Raw genomic sequence first — 17,662 nt, forward strand, 5'->3', positions numbered from 1 at the left:
TCATAAGAGTGACTGCCCATCCAAATTCAAGAAGCGCATCTAAATGGGCCAGAGTAGTAAAGTGAGAAAGTTAGGGGCTCTGTTCTCTGGAGAATTATTCCCCAAACCTTAGACCCTCAGAAATGAGGAAGACGGAAGCCTCAGGGCAGGCTATTCACATGTCTATACGCAAGTCTCTAGGCGCCTTGTTTCACCACTTGGATGGCTATGCCACCATACATCATCACCTTTACTAAGCCACATAGGTGCAGTGTATACCTTTGGCGGTAGCCCGATGCGATTAAACCGCTGCCCAACTTTTGGCACTTTCTCTAGCGCAAGCCGCTTGCCCCTGGACTTTACTCGATCAATGGCACTATAGTTGAAGGTATCACTGGCCAGGTATACTACCTACAGTGGAAAGAGAACAGATACCTAGGTTACAGTTGAGTATAAGGAAATACATCACTATGGCAGGGAATACCTGGATGCTGACCAATACTGTTCCTCTTCCAGGGGATGCAGAAAGAATGTACTTCTCAGCCTTTCTAATGTGAGTAGTTCAGGCCAATGGAATGTTGACAAAGTGATGTCTGTATATCACTTCCGGGCCTGGCCCCTTAAATCTCCCATGATCCTTAGTTCACACTCCCCAATCTGTGCAGCTGGAAATGAAGGGCTCGGAGATGAGCCAAAACCACATCATGGAAGGATCTTAGATCTCTTGTCCCTACATGGAGTGATAAGGGATCTGGGAGAACTGCCTAACTGGCATGAATCTATGATGTGAGTGAGATCCATTCAACCACTGAGATTCAGGAGTTGTTATAGCAGCTAGCAGGAATTCCCGTCTAATACAGCCATCTCCTGGGTTAGGAGAAGAGGGCCCAGGGCCTATTTTTCTCTCCAGGTAAAAACAAATTGCGATTCACTCTATACCCTTTTATTCCTTTTGAATTCTGTACTATGTGCAATTTATTCACATTTTAAAAATAAACATTAAAAAATAAACATTAGGGGCGCCTGGGTGGCTTAGTTGGTTAAGCGTCTGCCTTCGGCTCAGGTCATGATCCCAGGGTCCTGGGACTGGGCCCCGCATCGGGCTCTCTGCTCAGCGGGGAGTCTGCTTCTCCCTCTCCCTCTATCTACTGCTCTGCCTACTTGTGCTCTGTCAAATAAATAAAACCTTAAAAAAAATTTAAAAATAAACATTAAAATGGGTTTTAATCTTCAGTGAACTGCTATATAACATGCATATCTATGCAGACTTTATCTGGAATATTACACAAGAAACTAGTACCAGAAGCTGCCTCTGAGGAAGGAAATGGAGTGGCTGGAAGGCAGAGGTGGGAGAGAGGCTGAACTGCTCTTCTCTGTTTACCCTCCTGTGCCTTCTGATTTCTCTACTAGATGCCCGCATTAACTATTCAAAAAAACATTTTTTTAAAGATTTTATTTCTTTGAGAAAGAGAGAGGGAGCATGAGCAGGGTGGAGGGGCAGAGGGAGAGGGAGAAGCAGAAGCAGGAAACAGGCTCCCAGCTCTCTGACCAGGACCCCAGGATCATGACCTGAGCTAAAGGCAGATGCTTAACCGACTGAGCCACCCAAAAACCCTTCCAAAAAACATGTTTTAATGGGCCATCAGTATTACACTTCATTGGGGCGCCTGAGTGGCTCAGTTGGTTAAGTGTCCAACTCCTGATTCGGCTCAGGTCATGACCGAGTCCCACGTCAGGCTCCGCACTGGGCATGGAGACTGCTTAAGATTCTCTCTCTTCCTCTCCCTCTGTCCCACCCCCCCCCAAAAAATTACACTTGATTGTCAAATTGTGGTAATAACACTGTAATCCGTATGTATGTCCATTATCACCCTTATCACACTATCTTGTGATTATCCATTTATACATCTAACCTCTCTCTTAAGACTCAAGAGATTTGGGGGGAAAAGTGAACATCTTATTTTATTCATATTAGCATCTTCAGTACCTAACACAGTGGCTGGCATATGCTCATTAAATATTTATTAGGTGAATGCATGAATGAGTTACAAGCTCCTTTCAGAGATAGCAACAAGTGAGTCTCAGCATATAAACAACTAAAATCAAATTTAAAATTCTTTCTTTTCTAAGCCTTGTAAAATTCATTACAAATAACTAATTATTGTGCCTATGAATCTTAGAGAGGGACAAAATCATTCCCTCCCTCCTAGCCATTCATCTGTCCATCCAAAGTTAACAGGAGTATCTACAATGGATGTGCAAGGTACAGTAGGTTGGCAATCTCTGCCCAGGAAACACAAGCACAGAAATTAAGGAGAAAAAAGGCTGTCCTAAGAATACCTTGCCAGTTTCCACAATGAAAACCCTCACTCTCTCAAGCAATAAACCACCCTTTCCCCCCAATCAGATTTATTTATTTTTTTAAGATTTTATTTATTTATTTGACAGAGAGAGACACAGCGAGAGAGGGAACACAAGCAGGGGGAGTGAGAGAGGGAGAAGCAGGCTTTCCGCAGAGCAGGGAGCCTGATGCAGGGCTCGATCCCAGGACCCTGGGATCATGACCTGAGCCAAAAGCAGATGCTTAATGACTGAGCCACCCAGGCGCCCCTCAGATTTATTTTCAATCACTCTCTGTAACAACCCACTTTTTTCTCTATGACTAATGAAACTATCATAACCCGAAACCTTACAGTAACAGAGAGCAGAAAACAAGCTATCGAGTGAGACCTGGAACCTTACTATTTGAAGCTCCATCATAACATGAGCCCTGTTCCCATAGCAATAGATGCTCTCATTAACTGGATAGAATCCTGTCACAAGGGTGGGGAGGGTGGGAGAGGAGAGACCTCCTCTCACTATTCTCTGGCAGCTGTAGGTTAAGCTTGCAAAGTTCTGTCTCATCTCAGTCTCATGGAAGGCTAGTATTTTGTTGTTGCTGACTTTCTGATGCAAAACATCAAACAGGGAAACATCTAACAGGGAAAGAGGAAGACCAGAGATGGGGAAGAACAGGATCATGGCAGGTGACATTCTATTATGATTAGAATTGTCATAAAAGTACCACAGGCTAAGACATATGGAGTATTTACATTGTGCCAAGGCACTGGGCTACATGTTTTACATGGATTATCCTGTGTAATCTTAATAGCAGGCCCATAAAGTAGGAACTATTTATATCCTTATTTTTATAGTGAGGAAACTGAGCACACAAAGCGTGTGGGGGTGTCTTAAGTGACTTGCCAAGGGTCACCCAATCAAGAGCTGCAGAGCCAGAATTGGGACTCAAGCCCTGATTTTTAGGCACTACACTCCAGAAACACAGGCAGAACACGCACAGGGCCAGGGGCAGACTGCTATTTACCTAGTAAAGAAAAGGAATTACAGTGATGAGCAAGGAGTATTTAAAAGAATGTTTAGAGTCTAGGAGGGGCCTAGTAGGAGGAATTCAGGTTAGGCAGGAGATCTTTGGAGCATTAATCATCATACAAGATGTTCAACACAACTAAAGCATAAAGGGAAGGAATGAGCTGTACAAGGCCAGGCAGTGAATCAGCTGTCACTGGGAGCTATAAGCAAACACTCTCCCCATAGATCTGAGCTGGGGGATCTCTAGGATTGTCCCTCATGTTTTGACATTCACTCACTGATTCAGCTGGCACTTACCATAAAAACAGGACTTTGCTTGGGGCACCTGGGTGGTTCAGTCGGTTAAGTGTCCGACACTTGATTTTGGCTCAGATCACTATCTCAGGGTCATGAGACTGTGCTGAGCATGGAGCCTGCTTGAGACTCTCGCTCCCTATCCCTCTGCCGCCCCACGCCCCGCCCTCCAGCTCATGTGCACTCTCTCTCAAAACAAAAACACAAACAAAAAAACCCACAGTACTTTGCTAGGTGCTGAGAATAAGAGGAAATTTCAAGAAATGGTCCCTGACTTCCACAAACTTACAAACCAGTTGGCTGATTGTTTGGAGTTTGGCGGCAAAGGAGCAGACAGTTAAACAACCACAACAATCACAATTTCTTCTAAAACACCCTGGGAAAACAGAAAAAATAGGTTTGAAGGGAAGCTCCTGTCTGCCGATCAGTCTCTTTGCCCACAGAGTCTACTATCTAAACCTGCAAAGAAAACCTCAAGCAGGGGTCTTTAGTCTATTGGCATGGTCCTTACAAGGTTAATGAATGGACTCCAACTGGTCCATGAACCATCCCCATGAAATTATATGCAAAACAACAGTTGTAAACATATGAATTTTTTCTGGGAACGACATCTCTAGCTTTCATCAGATTCTCAGAGGATTAAGGCCGATAGCTACAAAGATGCCCCTGTAGCCTTAGGGCATCATATCAGAGTTCCACCTCAAGTTGTTACTAAACCTCAGGTAGCCACACATACTAAATGGGTGATGATGTGTCCTTGAAAGTTCATATGCTGACCAGCAGGCATTCCTTCCCCTCACAACCCTTGGAAAGTTTCATGGACACCTGTAGTACAGGGGCTCTTCACCCGGCATCAGTAAAATGTATGCAATCAATTCTGTATTTCAGCATACTGAGGGGGTGGCAGGGCTCAGAACCTAAGCTAAGTCTATCACACATATAAGGTGTGTGCAAATTCATTCTAAGTGTGGATTTGCCTGGATCTGGGACCCCGATTTTGTTATGTTCAGATAAGTACCAGTTTCCCATAGCATAAAGATGGATGAGAATTCCATGTCAGTTCCCGTACAGGTTCAAGCCAGATCTTTACTCTAAACCTCAGCCCATCCTAGACTCCTCCTTGCCAGACCTTACCTAAGTGCCTAGCTAACATCAGTTAGTCCGTTTTAGAACATATCTAAATCATGGAATAGCTCAGAAATCTAAGAGAATGAGCTACAAAAGTAGCTAGGTTTCTAACCAGCTTGCAGTTACCTAGGATGGAAAGACCCGGGAAACCCATAAATGTGCATCACAGGGTCAGTGAATTTCCTGAAATTGTATGCAAAAATTTTATGCGTATCCTTCTCAGGATAGCTTCCTTTTTTTTTTTTTTAAAGGAAGTATAGTTTATTTATTTTTTTTTTTTTAAAGATTTTATTTATTTATTTGAGAGAGAGAGAATGAGAGAGAGAGCACATGAGAGGGGGGAGGGTCAGAGAGAGAAGCAGACTCCCTGCTGAGCAGGGAGCCCAATGCGGGACTCGATCCAGGGACTCCAGGATCATGACCCGAGCCGAAGGCAGTCGCTTAACCAACTGAGCCACCCAGGCGCCCTCTCAGGATAGCTTCCATCAGATGATCATATCATGAGCCTAAATCTACCACCTTCCCCCCAAAAAGGCTGAGAGCCCTAGATTCGGGGCATACATAGCCCTCCTTGGTCGTAATGGCTCCATTAACATGTAGCAGGACTTAGGCCCAGGAAAACTCTGGATAGGCAGTAAGGCTCCCTGGAGATAGGTCACTGACCTTTGTACGGGGTACAATGTTGAGTTCCAGTTTTTGGTCCACGAGACTGGCCCCTGCCTCTGAGAGATAGCCCTGGTTGAGGACAAGGCAGTCACGGCCAAAGCAGCAGGGGCAGCATAATTTCTGCAGCCACTTGGTCCACTTAGGATTAAGGTGCCCATATGGCTCTTCGTTCTTGGGTTTGAAGACAGCAGTGATCTTCTACACAGAGAAAAGAAAAATAGGATGTTAAAGGCAAATTGATTAAAGTAGGTCACAGACTCTAGAAAGAAACTGGAAGGCACAGGCAGACAATCCCTAAAGACAGACACTGGCTTCTCCCCAGCTTGTAAGAGGAAGACACAGCTCATATGTGCAGCTAAGAGACCCACTGCCAGAAAGGGCTGTGGCCAAAGAAGATGCCACATCTAGTATACATGGTAAAACAGACTTTCACACCATCAAACCCCAACTTCCAAGGTAAATTCATACAAACTATTATTCTGCATCAATTAGGTAAAAGCTCAAAAAAGTACCAACTGAAAGGTAATTAATAAGGTATTATAGTATGAGGTTAAAAAAATTCCAGCAGTGCTTGATTTCCTCTATCAGTCTTAATATCTCACTCCCTGGGTGTTAACAAAACCTTAAAATAAAAAGTTTAGGAATGACAAATTAAGAAAGCAATGGAAGGAAAAACTCACAGTGTGAAAAAGAATCTGCCATCTGATTACAACAGGGTTCTTTTAAGTAACTCTGATAGGCAAGAGATTAGGACATCAGAGCCCACAAAAATTAAAATCCATCTCCTCTTGCAGGTGAGAACATAATCCTCAGAGGTCCTTAGACATATGGGATGCGGCTGCAACCCCAAAACAATGGGCCTCCCTTCTGGAGTCTTCCTCCCCAGGTCAGGCAGCCCTCCACAGTTATTTCACATTTGTCTCATTCCCTCTAGTCCCCAAACTGGTACTTTCAAAGGAAGAAAAGTAAATATGCTATCCAAGTGATTCATCTTTGTATCATATGACTCTCCCTCTCTCTCACCCCACAGCCAACTCAAGCTAGTCTGGGTCATAAGACATTTTCCTTTGAGTGTCACCTCCTGACTGGCAGGTCACAGCAGAAAACATAGGCCCATCTGCCTGCATTAAGTATGTACTCATATTAGGAATTGGCTAGATACATGTCTCCAACAATAATTGGTCCATCTTGAGGCTAGTTCTTTCAAGAAGCCTTACAAGAATTTGAGAGGACAAGAAAAATACAGAACTCTCCTCGCTCCAAGGGAATCAATTTATTCTTAAACACAAACAACCTTACTGATTCACTGGGGAAAGTCAAATGCATAAATTCATATCCTAGGTCTTCAGAATTACCTTTTTATCCAAAATGGCTAGCAAAAGGCCTAAGTTAGCAATATTCCTGTCTCTGTCCCCCCGGAACCCTGGGCTCCAAACCACACAGGAGCAGTAACAAGGGGCTCCCTATCACTCAGAGAATGACCAGTGAGTCCATGGTAACTCTCTGGAACCAGACAGTAAAACCACAGGACAGCTTGAGGCACATCCCCCACAACGTAACAGTCAGTTCAACTGAGGTACAATGTGGAGTTCGGCAGGCTGCTTCCCAGCGGAAGGAAGACCAAGACAATCTTATTAGCGAGGCTGAAACATACCAGGACTGAGGCTTAAATACCTCCATTAAAGAAAGCAGAAACTGAAGGCCAAGATCGCAGCAAAGCCCCATTTACAGACTCACCTCTCAAACTTCTCTATTTCCTTCCGACAGGAGAATTGGAAAGCATCTTGAGGACTGTGAAAGCATTAGTGACCATCACTACCTCAGTATCACACAGGTTCATTAAATAATAACGTTTGGACTGGACAAATGGAGGGACAGTAGGGTGAGAAGAATAGATGAACAGAAAGATATTACGCAGGAAGGGAGACAAGGGCCCTTCAGGATTAAGCATGGCCTCAGTTCAATTCAGTTCTGCTAACATGTGTTCAGTCCTTCATTTGTGTAAGACAGTGTGTGAGCGCCGCAGGTTTGCTGGATGATACATGACACAGCCTCAGGCCTAATTTCCAAAGCTGATGTGAACTTCACATTTTCAGCTGTATTCCTGAATACTCAAGAATACTCTAGAACCACTCAAATCAGAAAGGCACCCACCACTGTTTGGTTGAGAAAGAAAATGTCTACTGCCTAATTTTTCTCATTCTCCTCTCTCTTCTTTACTATACTTTCAATTCTTTTCTTACATTTGGTTAGGAGTAAGCTTCAGTTTGATGCCAATTTTTTTTTTTTAAGATTTTATTTATTTGACAGAGAGAGACACGGCGAGAGAGGGAACACAAGCAGGGGGAGTGGGGGAGGGAGAAGCAGGCTTCCTTCCAAGCAGGGAGTCCGATGCGGGGCTCAATCCCAGGACCCTGGGACCATGACCTGAGCCAAAGGCAGATGCTTAACCAACTGAGCCACCCAGGTGCCCCGCCAGTATTTTTCAAATGCCTTTCCTTACCACCCACTGACAAACCCTCCTTTAATGAAAGGGCAAAGGTACAGGGAGCTTAAGCAGCAGCAGCAATGGAGCTGGGGATCCAAAGAGAACTGCACAGGAATCAGGAGGCCACTCACTGGCTGATGTCAGAACCCAAACCAAATACTGGGAACTGGAACGCAAAGGGTTTTCTCTATCTATCCAGCAGCCCCAAGGAGGAAGGTATTATGCGATGCTAAAATTTAAGATAGTTCAAGCACATCGCTCATACCGTACAGTGAAGTACACAGAAATAACATCTAATAAAAGTCTTTTTTTTTTTAATTTGGTAAACATGAAGCTGATGATTCTCCAACATTTTGGTCTGAAGATCCCTTTAAACTCTTAATTATTAAAGACCCCCAAAACTTTTGTTTATGTGGGTAAAACCTACATTTGCTGTATTACAAATTAAAACTGAAATGTTAAGACTGTTAATTCACTTAATAAAAATAAACCTATTACATGTTAATATAGGTGCTATGTTTTTGTGAAAAATAACTATTTTCAAAAACAATTTTTAGTGAAAAGGCAGGCACTGTTTCACATTTTTGCAATCTCTCTAGTGTCTGGCTTAATAAAAGGCAACTGTATTTTCACATCTTCCTTAATATTCAATGTTTTGTTATCACACATCATGTAGCGCCTGGGAATCTCCACTGTGCACACACAAGGAAGTGAGAATGAAAATGGCAAATAGTCTTAAAATTGTTATAAAAATAATTTTGACCTGTGCACTCCTAAAAGGATTCCTACAGATGCTTCAGCCTCAGACAACTGCTGTATCCTGTATTAGGAGTCGGATAGAAACAGCACTCCTATTTAGGCAGAGAAGCCTTATTTACATGTTAACTCTCAGAAAAGAGAGGGATGGGCTACTCCAAATATATGAGACCCTGAAAGAAGATGGGATCCAAATAGAATGCCAACAGAAGAGATTCAGACTGTATTTATTTTCCTATCCACTGCCATTGACCCAACCTGTCTCATCCGTTACAACTGGTGGCCTGGGACAGGTCCCTACAATAGACGGTAATGTTGCTTAAAAACCTCAAGAACTACATCTAAATATGACAACAAACTTGACTACCTCTTAACATTTTAGAAAAAAAAAAAGTTATTCTGAGGGTGCCTGGGTGGCTCAGTCCGTTAAGCATCTGCCTTCGGCTCAGGTCGTGATCTCAGGGTCCTGGGATCGAGCCCCAAGTCCAGCTCTCTGCTCAGTGGGGAGTCTGCTTCTCCCTCTCCCTCTGTGCTTGCACACGCTCTCTCACTCTCGCTCTCAAATAAATAAAAAAGAATTTAAAAAATTATTCTGTTTGAGATCTTTATTCTTTGTTGGGCTATCAGTGTTGCTCTCAACCACGTATAAGGACATCAGAATTTCTTGGGAGGGCACAGGTAGTTGGAAGAAGCACACTCAGGACTATAACATAATTTTATATTTGAAAAATGAAAAAAAAATCTGTACCATTTTCATGACAAGCTCCTGATGGATAAGTATTTTTAAAAGACTGCAAATTACAATATAAGGCCTAGTTCCTAGAAATGTGGGCAGTATCCATAGAATTTTGAAGCAAATACCAATTAACATTATCTAATAAATTACTATTCTGTGGTCATAAAATCATCATCTCAAAATTATACTACTTTTGCTTTATTCAATGCCATGTATCCAAGAAACCCTAATCCAGAGGTCAGTGAGCATTAACTTAACAAAAGGCAAAACACTCGGAGCTCCTGCTACGTACCAGGAACTATGCCAAAGGCTTTCATGTGTAATATCGCATTTAATCTTCTTAATAAACTAATGAATCACATGCTATTCTATGATTCTTGGCAATATGAACATACAGTATTACTAGCCTCACAAAACAGAAAATGCTCAAAAAATATTTTCATAGGTGATTGAGCATAAGACCAGAAAGCACAAGAATGCAAGTGAGGGTAATATGAGCACTCTCTACCATGCCTTCTAATCTAGCATTTTCCATCTTCCTGTTCTCTAGGTCTCCACTTGCTTGCCCTGAGGGAGAAACCATCTTAAATTGGGAAATGAAATCAGGGCTATTATCTTCAAGAACCTTCTAGCCTCTCTAGCTCCAAAATCAGCTCTGGCAGAAACTGCTGGTTCCCCCAATCTCTGTTCCCTCTTCTTCCTTGGACACGGGACTCCGCATATTTAGTGGGGCAAAATAAAGACTACAGTCCCCAACCACTACTGCAGTTAAGTTCTGAACAATGGAATATAAAAAGAGTCTGGTGCAACTTCTATGAATTATCTTAAAAGGAAGAGGGCGTACTCTCCCTCTTGTTTCCTTCTTCCAACTGGTTGAAAAACAGACAAGATGTCTGCAGTCTGAGTAGCTATCTTGGATCATGAAGTGGAAGCCACATGCTAGGAATGGCTCATCAGCTGGATGGAAGGATGCACACTGTTCATATTGCCATGCCAGCCCTGGGCAGCCTAGAGATCTCTTCTATGAGAGTTAATGTATTTTTATTCAAGTCATTATTTTTTTAAATTTTCTGCCACACATAGCCAAATTTAATCCTAACCAATATGGTAGATGAAAAGAGGAAGCAGAAATTCAGATGACTAACTTTGAGACAGCACTGCATAGTGGTTAGGAGCATGAATTCTGGAGCCAGTTGGCCTGGGTCTGAATCCTGCCTCCTACTTACTAGCTGTTAAGACCCTAAGCAAATTAGTTATACTGTGTGCCTTGATGTCATCATCTGTGGGGATAATAATAGTACCTACTTCCAAGGGTGTTATAAGTGCTAAGTAAATTATTATTTGTAAAGCACTTAAAACAGTACCTAGTATATAGTAAGTGCTATCTACGTACTTGTTAAATAAAATAAACAAACACATTTGGAGCAGGGCCAAAGATGACACGACCAACTACAGTGAACCTGTGGTTCATTTTAACCCACCACAGCATTTAGGAAGTGGTCCTCTGCTCTGAACCACATTTTCCTCAGTGGGAGCAAGATGGTTATATTAATAAGTTTTGTCAGGGCATATGTGTTTTGACTTCCTCTCTAAGAAAGGACAGTGGCCAGGAAATTTTAGACCCTGGGATCCTGCAAATCACCAAGGAACATACCCGTAGTCTGTCATTCTCTGTAGCCTATGCACAGAGGTGGCATAATTTTACCTGCCAGGTAGAAGTGAAAGATCTTATTACTCCCACCTATCAGAGCACCAGATCACTTCTCAGCTGACCTGACACACTTCCAACAAAGCTGCAACAGTGTCATGAAAGAAAAATAAAAACTCTGTTCCTATACCTATCAAAGATAATTAGTCCCTTCTTACATCAGCCAACAAGCTAAAAAAAAAAGGTAAAATAAAATAAAAAATAAAAACCACACATATAAAAAATGAAAGTAACATTTAGACCTCAGGACACCCACTGTACTTATATTCTAGAAGTAATGGTTCCCCTCTGAGCTTTCAATTTAACTCAGTGCTCCCTTACTTGAGGGACCTGGAAAGACCTATTATTCTCAAAGTTTTCCCCAACTTCCCCAACTCAGTTTATGTTAATTGCACTGATGGCAGAATTGCTTTCTGGTTCTTGATAATTCAGGGACAACAACATCTCGGAGAATGACCAGATCATTCAATGAACCTAACCAAGGGCTACAAGTCAGAGTCCATCCTGGCCACACGGCACTCCTCTAAGAACAGCATACCACCCACATAAAGAGCTCACCCAGGAGAGACGCAGCAAAAATTTGCAGGAGATTTGACAACCATTATTTTAATAAGTATAACAGTATATTTTTCCAATACACCATTCTGGCCCATCTGAGAACTCTGACAGGAAAAAGTTAGTATGTTTTGACCCACTGATATTCCAATGATACCTCTGGTTTGATATAAATGCCTTAAATTCTTCTGCAGCTATCGAAAGAATAAAGTCACCTCTCAGCTGCCCTGGTCACCCCATGTCCATCCCAACCCATCTCGTCCCCATCCCCCTTTAAACATATGCAAGGGACAAAAAATAAAGGTCAGCACTTTGCCTTAGCTAAAAAGCAAACTGCTGATAGTCCTAGGAGAGAAATGAAAGTAAAATGTAGCAGGCAGTCCTGTGTTTCTAAAACTCCGCATTCTTTACTGAAGAACCATAAAAAAGAATTTGAACAATTTCCCAGAAGTGAGCAATAACCAGGACAGATGAAACTGGTTTAAGTCCACCCACTCCATCACTGACGTCTGCCAGCAAGAGACCTGGGACGGTGGTAGACATCCCCACAACACAGAAGGCTGGAACTGAACCCTCAGAGCCCTTGATGGATCACCCCGTCCTCCTCAGTGAACAGCGACAACGCTGGTTCGGTCCAAAAAGAGGAAATGGACCCAAAGCTCAAATCTGTAGGACAATGGCCGAATAGCAGTCTCCGTAGTTTAAAGCTAAGGAATCTACTAGAAAGTAGCATCTCCCCGCGCGTCTCCGTCGACAGGCCGATTGCCCCACCACACCGCCGGGCCCCTTGCCTGTATCTGGTCAATTTCCTCTTTTTCATTCTCCGCTCACTCCTCCCCCACCAAATAGGTTCTGATTTATTTCTTCAGTCCGCAGAGCTTCTCCATCTCCAGTCCTCAGGGGCATTCCAAAATCTTGCCAAGGGGCTCTGCACTGCGAAGTTTCTCCCTTTTGCAGCCTTTCAACCCCCCTTCTCCCTCTGGCTGTGCGAAGCTGCTAACTCCCCCGGACAGGCCCACCCTCCCCAAAGGCGGCGGCGGCGGCCCCCACCCCGCTCTCACCCCCTGAGGGTCCTTGACGAAGTAGCTTCCGCTGGAGCCCTGGTAGATGCGCTCGGGGAAGATGCAGCGTTCGATGGCCAGCTCGGCCTGCCGCACCACCGCCTCGAACTCGGGGTCCTCCGGGAACTCGTTCCGCTCGCGGTGGGCCTGCGCGGCGTGCGCCGCCGCCGCCGCCTGGGCGGCCAGGGCTTGGGCCTGCGCCGCCACGGTTTGGGTCTGGCCTTGGGCCGCCGCGCCCCGAGCCCGATCCAGCAGTGGCTGCCGCTCCCGGTCGTGGCCTGGCGAGCCCGGCGGAGAGGGGGCCGGGCCAGCCGCCGCCGCCACTCGGACCGCGCCCCCCGGCACCTGCGGAAAGTGAGCGCCCGAGCCGGACGGGAAGGTGTAGTCAGGGGGTTGGGCCCGCTCGGGGGACACCAGTGGGCTCGTTTCGTCCATCCCTCAGGCCGCCGGCTGCGGGTCCCGGTACGCTCCACAGCTGAGCTCCGGGCCGGGACCAATCCGCGAAACCCCCAACCCCCGACTGGCCAACCAGGTCGCGGCGCCTCGCTGGCCCCGCCCCCACCTAGCCTGTTTACTTGGCGACGAGTCGGCACGACCCCTCGCGCGCGAACGGTAACCAATCAGAACCAGCGTCTACGTAATCGCGTCCTCCGCATTTTTCGCTCGTCACCGTCTGTGAAAACTGCGCATGTTCCAAGAGCCAAACCCGGGTCAGACACGCCCCCTGCTCTTACCAGCCCAGACCCTCCCTTAGCTTCCAATTGCTGACCTGTCTGTGGGAGCTTTCAGTAAAGTAGCCTACGTAATCAGTCAGTCATTTGGTGAGTGCCTATTATGAACCAACCAGCTATGAAACTGGAGAAATCTAATCTTCGTATCTACATTCATTCAATCATGCACTAATTCATAAAATATTTATTGAGCACCTACTATGTTCTAAGTGCTAGAAGAGACAAAAATGAAGCAAAGAAACAAAAATCCCTATCTACCTAAATAAAAAGTTTTTTTAAAAATCACAGGCCCAGTGCAATTTACAGAGTCTGGCCCTGATGCTCTATGCTTCTTTGTTAATTGAAGAAAGATATGGTCTTATGTGGGGCACCTGGGTGGCTCATTCGTTAAGTGTTTGCCTTTGGCTCAGGTCATGATCTCGGAGTCCTGGGATCAAGCCCCACATTAGGTTCCTTGCTCAGCGGGAAGCTTGCATCTCCCTCTCCCACTCCCCCCCTTGTGTTCCTGCTCTCACTGTGTCTCTCTGTCAAATAAATAAATAAAATCTTTAAAAAAGAAAAAGAAAAGATATGGTCTTATAAGACTAGAAAGTCCCATGAGGAAGGAGTACATGACTGTTTTATTCACTACTGTAAAACCTTGGTGTCTAGACATGATAGGGACTCTATATTTTTTATTAGTGGGAAAGAGAAGGAAGAACTGTCCTTGCCCTCAAGAGGAAGACATAGCTCTCTGAGGCGGCAGGAGATAAAGGAGCCAAGAAAGAAAACTGAAAACTCAGAAGTTCAGCAACTTGGGGGTAGGCTAGAAAGTCAGCAAAGGCCTTAAAGGGGGCATGTGCTATGAGCTAAGTCTTAAAGGAAGAATGTAATTAGATTACTGGGGGGAAAAGGGAGAAAAGAGGGAATCAGAATCATTTGAGTTTGAACCCCATCTCTACACTTAAGCCTCTGTTTTCTCACCTGTAAAATGGGAATTATCATCCCCTCCTCAATTAAATAAGAATTAAGATAATGTCTGTAGAACACTGATATAGTGCTTGGTACATAAACAATTATCCCTCCCTTAATTAAATAAGAAGATAATGTATGTAAAACAGCACAATGGGTAGTACACTCAACAAATGGTACCACCTTTTTTTATCGTTGATGTTGTTTTTGTTTTTGTGCTTAAAATCACCAAGATTAGAGCCATGTGTTTTCACAAGAGATAATCAGCCCTATTGTAACCAATATTTCATAGTCATTCTTTCTTGAATCAAATTATTGTCACAGTACTAGAAATACTAGAAATACTGAACTGAACTGAATTGAATTGAAACAACTATTGTTTAATTTTATGTGTGAGAATGTCTTAAACATTTTTTGCCACGTAAACCATTTTAGGCAAAGATCCATACAGTTTCCTCCTCCAGTTAGAAGACATGTATTTCGCTTTCCTATCCAGACATCGAATAATTCATTAATACTTGCCTCTTGCATCCCAGGGATCACATCCACAGAGATGATCTCTTGGAATTATTCTTCTCATTTAGCCCGTAAGCTTCAAATTATTGTCAAGGAAAGCTGCAAGATTTAGAGTTCTCCCTTGAGAACTCTATGGAAGATTCTCAGAATTTATTTTTGATTCTACCCCTTAGCACTTGATTTTCCTTCTACTGAAAAAAAAGTGTCAATACATTCCCTATTACCTATGAAGAGCTAGCACTCACCAAATACTAAGCACGTGCCAGACATTGTTTCATGTCAAGTACACGGATATAACAGGATTACGTGTAAATGGCATTACAGGTCTTATGATGTTGGAAACTGAGTAAAGTAACTTGCCTATGGTCATGCAGCTGGTAAGTGGCAGGGCTGGATCCAAATCCAGGCAGACCAGCTCAATGCTTTTAACACTATATTGCCTCTTACTAAATATCTCTATAAGATGTGTTTTATATGTGATGTGGGAAGCAAAGGCAAAAGAAAAATTAAATTTCCTTACTACTTACAGCCCACTGACAAGTCCTTAAAACAGGCAAAATGACATTCCTCTAGGAACTCAGCTGTCCCAACGTTAATATTTTGCTAAGGGCAAAAGGCTTAGCTTAACATTATCCCGACAACGCCCCCCCCACCCCCCGCCATCCTATAAGTTTACTTTAACATATAAACATTCCTTTAGAAACTTCCTTTATCTCTACCCCCCAAGATATCAGTTGGCAATCATCCCCCAAGCATATGACCTACCAATATACATCTGAAGGGTCTCATGACTAAGGTTTTATTAAACGGTGATAAATGACCTTTTCCTAACAATAGCTAAACCCCCTCGAAGTCTTGGAAACCCTGCTTCCATAATTCCTTAGAGATTCACGCTACCCCTAGCCCCCTCCCAACTTGAAAGTACATCACCGGCCGTTGCTCAGGAGCCCGGTGCCGCTCTCTCTGCCCACGGGTCCTGTCCCTGTGCTCTGTGCCCGTGCTTTAATAAAACCACCTTTTTGCACTCAATATAGCTCAGAAATTCTTTCTTGGCCATTACCTCTGAACCCCAACATCTTTCCTAAATCGGCGTGTACCCCCTTTCTTTCCATTTTCACTGATGCCACATTACTTTTGAGACTCTCAATATGTCTTAGCTACATTATTAAAATAGCTTGTGAGTTTGTTCCTCTGCTTCCAATCTCTCTGGTTATCTCTGAGCATCACTACCAGATTAATTTTCTTAAAACGCTGGTTTCCTGGTGTCACTGCTCTGATTAAGAAACATTTTATATTGCAGTAAAAATGCATATTTATCATTTTAACCATTCCCAAGTGTACAGGTCAGTAACATTAAATACATTCACAATGTTGCATAACCATCACCACTGCCTATACCCAAAACATTTTAATCATCCCAACAAAAACTCTGTATCCATTAAACAATAACTTCCTCTTCCTCTAGCTCCTGGTAACTTCTACTTCCTGTGTCTATGAATTTGCCCATTCAAAACACTACATTTTGCAAACCATATCTTCCCACTAATTTTTCAGGTTTCTCCATAACTTAACCACAGTCTATTTCACCTTATTTCATCAAATTTTCTAATATACTCTCTCTAATCTAATAAGATCTGTTTTCTTGACATGCCATTCTCTCAACAACCGTATTTATATTTATAGTCACTAGCACACAGTTTAGCATGCTTAACCATTGAGCGTCAGAGCTGGTTGAATCTTACAGGTCTGCTAGTCCAATCTCATTTTATAGGCTGGAGAACTTAATAACTTGCTTGAAGTCACACACACTTGGTGGCAGACATGGGATCTGAACACAGAATCCAAGTCCTTTTAAAACCATGTAAACTGCTGCTTATGGAGCACTTACAATGTCACAGACACAGTACTGAGCATTTTACACTGTAGTCTCACACAAGTGCTGGGGAGTCTTTATCATTATTATTATTTTCATTTTCTATTCCACAGATGAGGAAACGCCCAAATCAGAGAAGCAGTTTGTTTACTCTCTTCATGCACTTGCCTTCTTTTAATAATTAAATATAGTCTTGAATTTTTCCATGGGCATGAATCTTTTCTCCACATCTAGGCAGTAAGTCCCATGAGGGCAGCGATCATGTCTTTTCTAGCTGCATTCACATTGGCCAGTAAATAAACATGTGGTTAAAAGGAATGGCGTGCACGATATTTGGAGAATTTGCTCCAATCTTGACACTATATTTTAAACACAAAAGATCTGAGTAATGACAACAACACAAATCCTTACAATGAGTGAATGCGGAAGTGTCCGGGTATCACAGCGCTGGCATGGGGCTGACATTCATTAAACTGCGGCTGCCTGGTCCGGCATGTTACAAGTCACAAAGCTGAAACTCAAAAGCCAGGTTTGGGTTCTGTCCTTAAACTCCAGGGTGGAGCCATTTACAACTCCGCGCAGGATCCGAGCCGCTTGAGTTGGTGGTCACTGTTGTTTCTGACCCAGGTTTTGTTTTGGTTTTGTCGACATTTAGGCTAGGCTGTCTCTGAGTAGACGAGACCTAAGGTCTCTCTCTATCGGGGGGCCGAGGTAGGACCGTTGGTTCAGCCCCACCCCTCTCTCCGATGTTTGACCTGAGCTCTTGAGACACTCTGCCCCGCACAAAGATGGCGCAGAGTCCGCGCTGGGCCAATGGAAAGTGGCGTTGCTCCCGGTTGCCTAGGTTACAG

The 17,662-nt window shown here is 43.7% G+C and overlaps 1 protein-coding gene across 1 annotated transcript in view; it reads right to left on the minus strand.

The window, feature by feature from the left end:
* The window catches only part of PI4K2A (phosphatidylinositol 4-kinase type 2 alpha), a 29,095-nt gene extending 15,848 nt beyond the window's left edge, over nt 1-13,247 (minus strand). The window contains exons 1-3 of the mRNA XM_028098754.2: nt 12,741-13,247; nt 5,434-5,634; nt 259-390 (exon numbers count right to left, since the gene is read on the minus strand). Coding sequence (XP_027954555.1) covers nt 259-390; nt 5,434-5,634; nt 12,741-13,175 — 768 coding nt within the window. The 5' untranslated portion in view covers nt 13,176-13,247. The remainder of the gene's footprint in view (nt 1-258; nt 391-5,433; nt 5,635-12,740) is intronic.
* Between the last annotated feature and the right edge of the window lie 4,415 nt (nt 13,248-17,662).

This window comes from Eumetopias jubatus, unplaced genomic scaffold, assembly GCF_037043125.1.
Source record: "Eumetopias jubatus isolate StellerSeaLion01/CBP00866 unplaced genomic scaffold, mEumJub1_p1.0 scaffold_17, whole genome shotgun sequence".
Classification (NCBI taxonomy): Eukaryota; Metazoa; Chordata; class Mammalia; order Carnivora; family Otariidae; genus Eumetopias; species Eumetopias jubatus.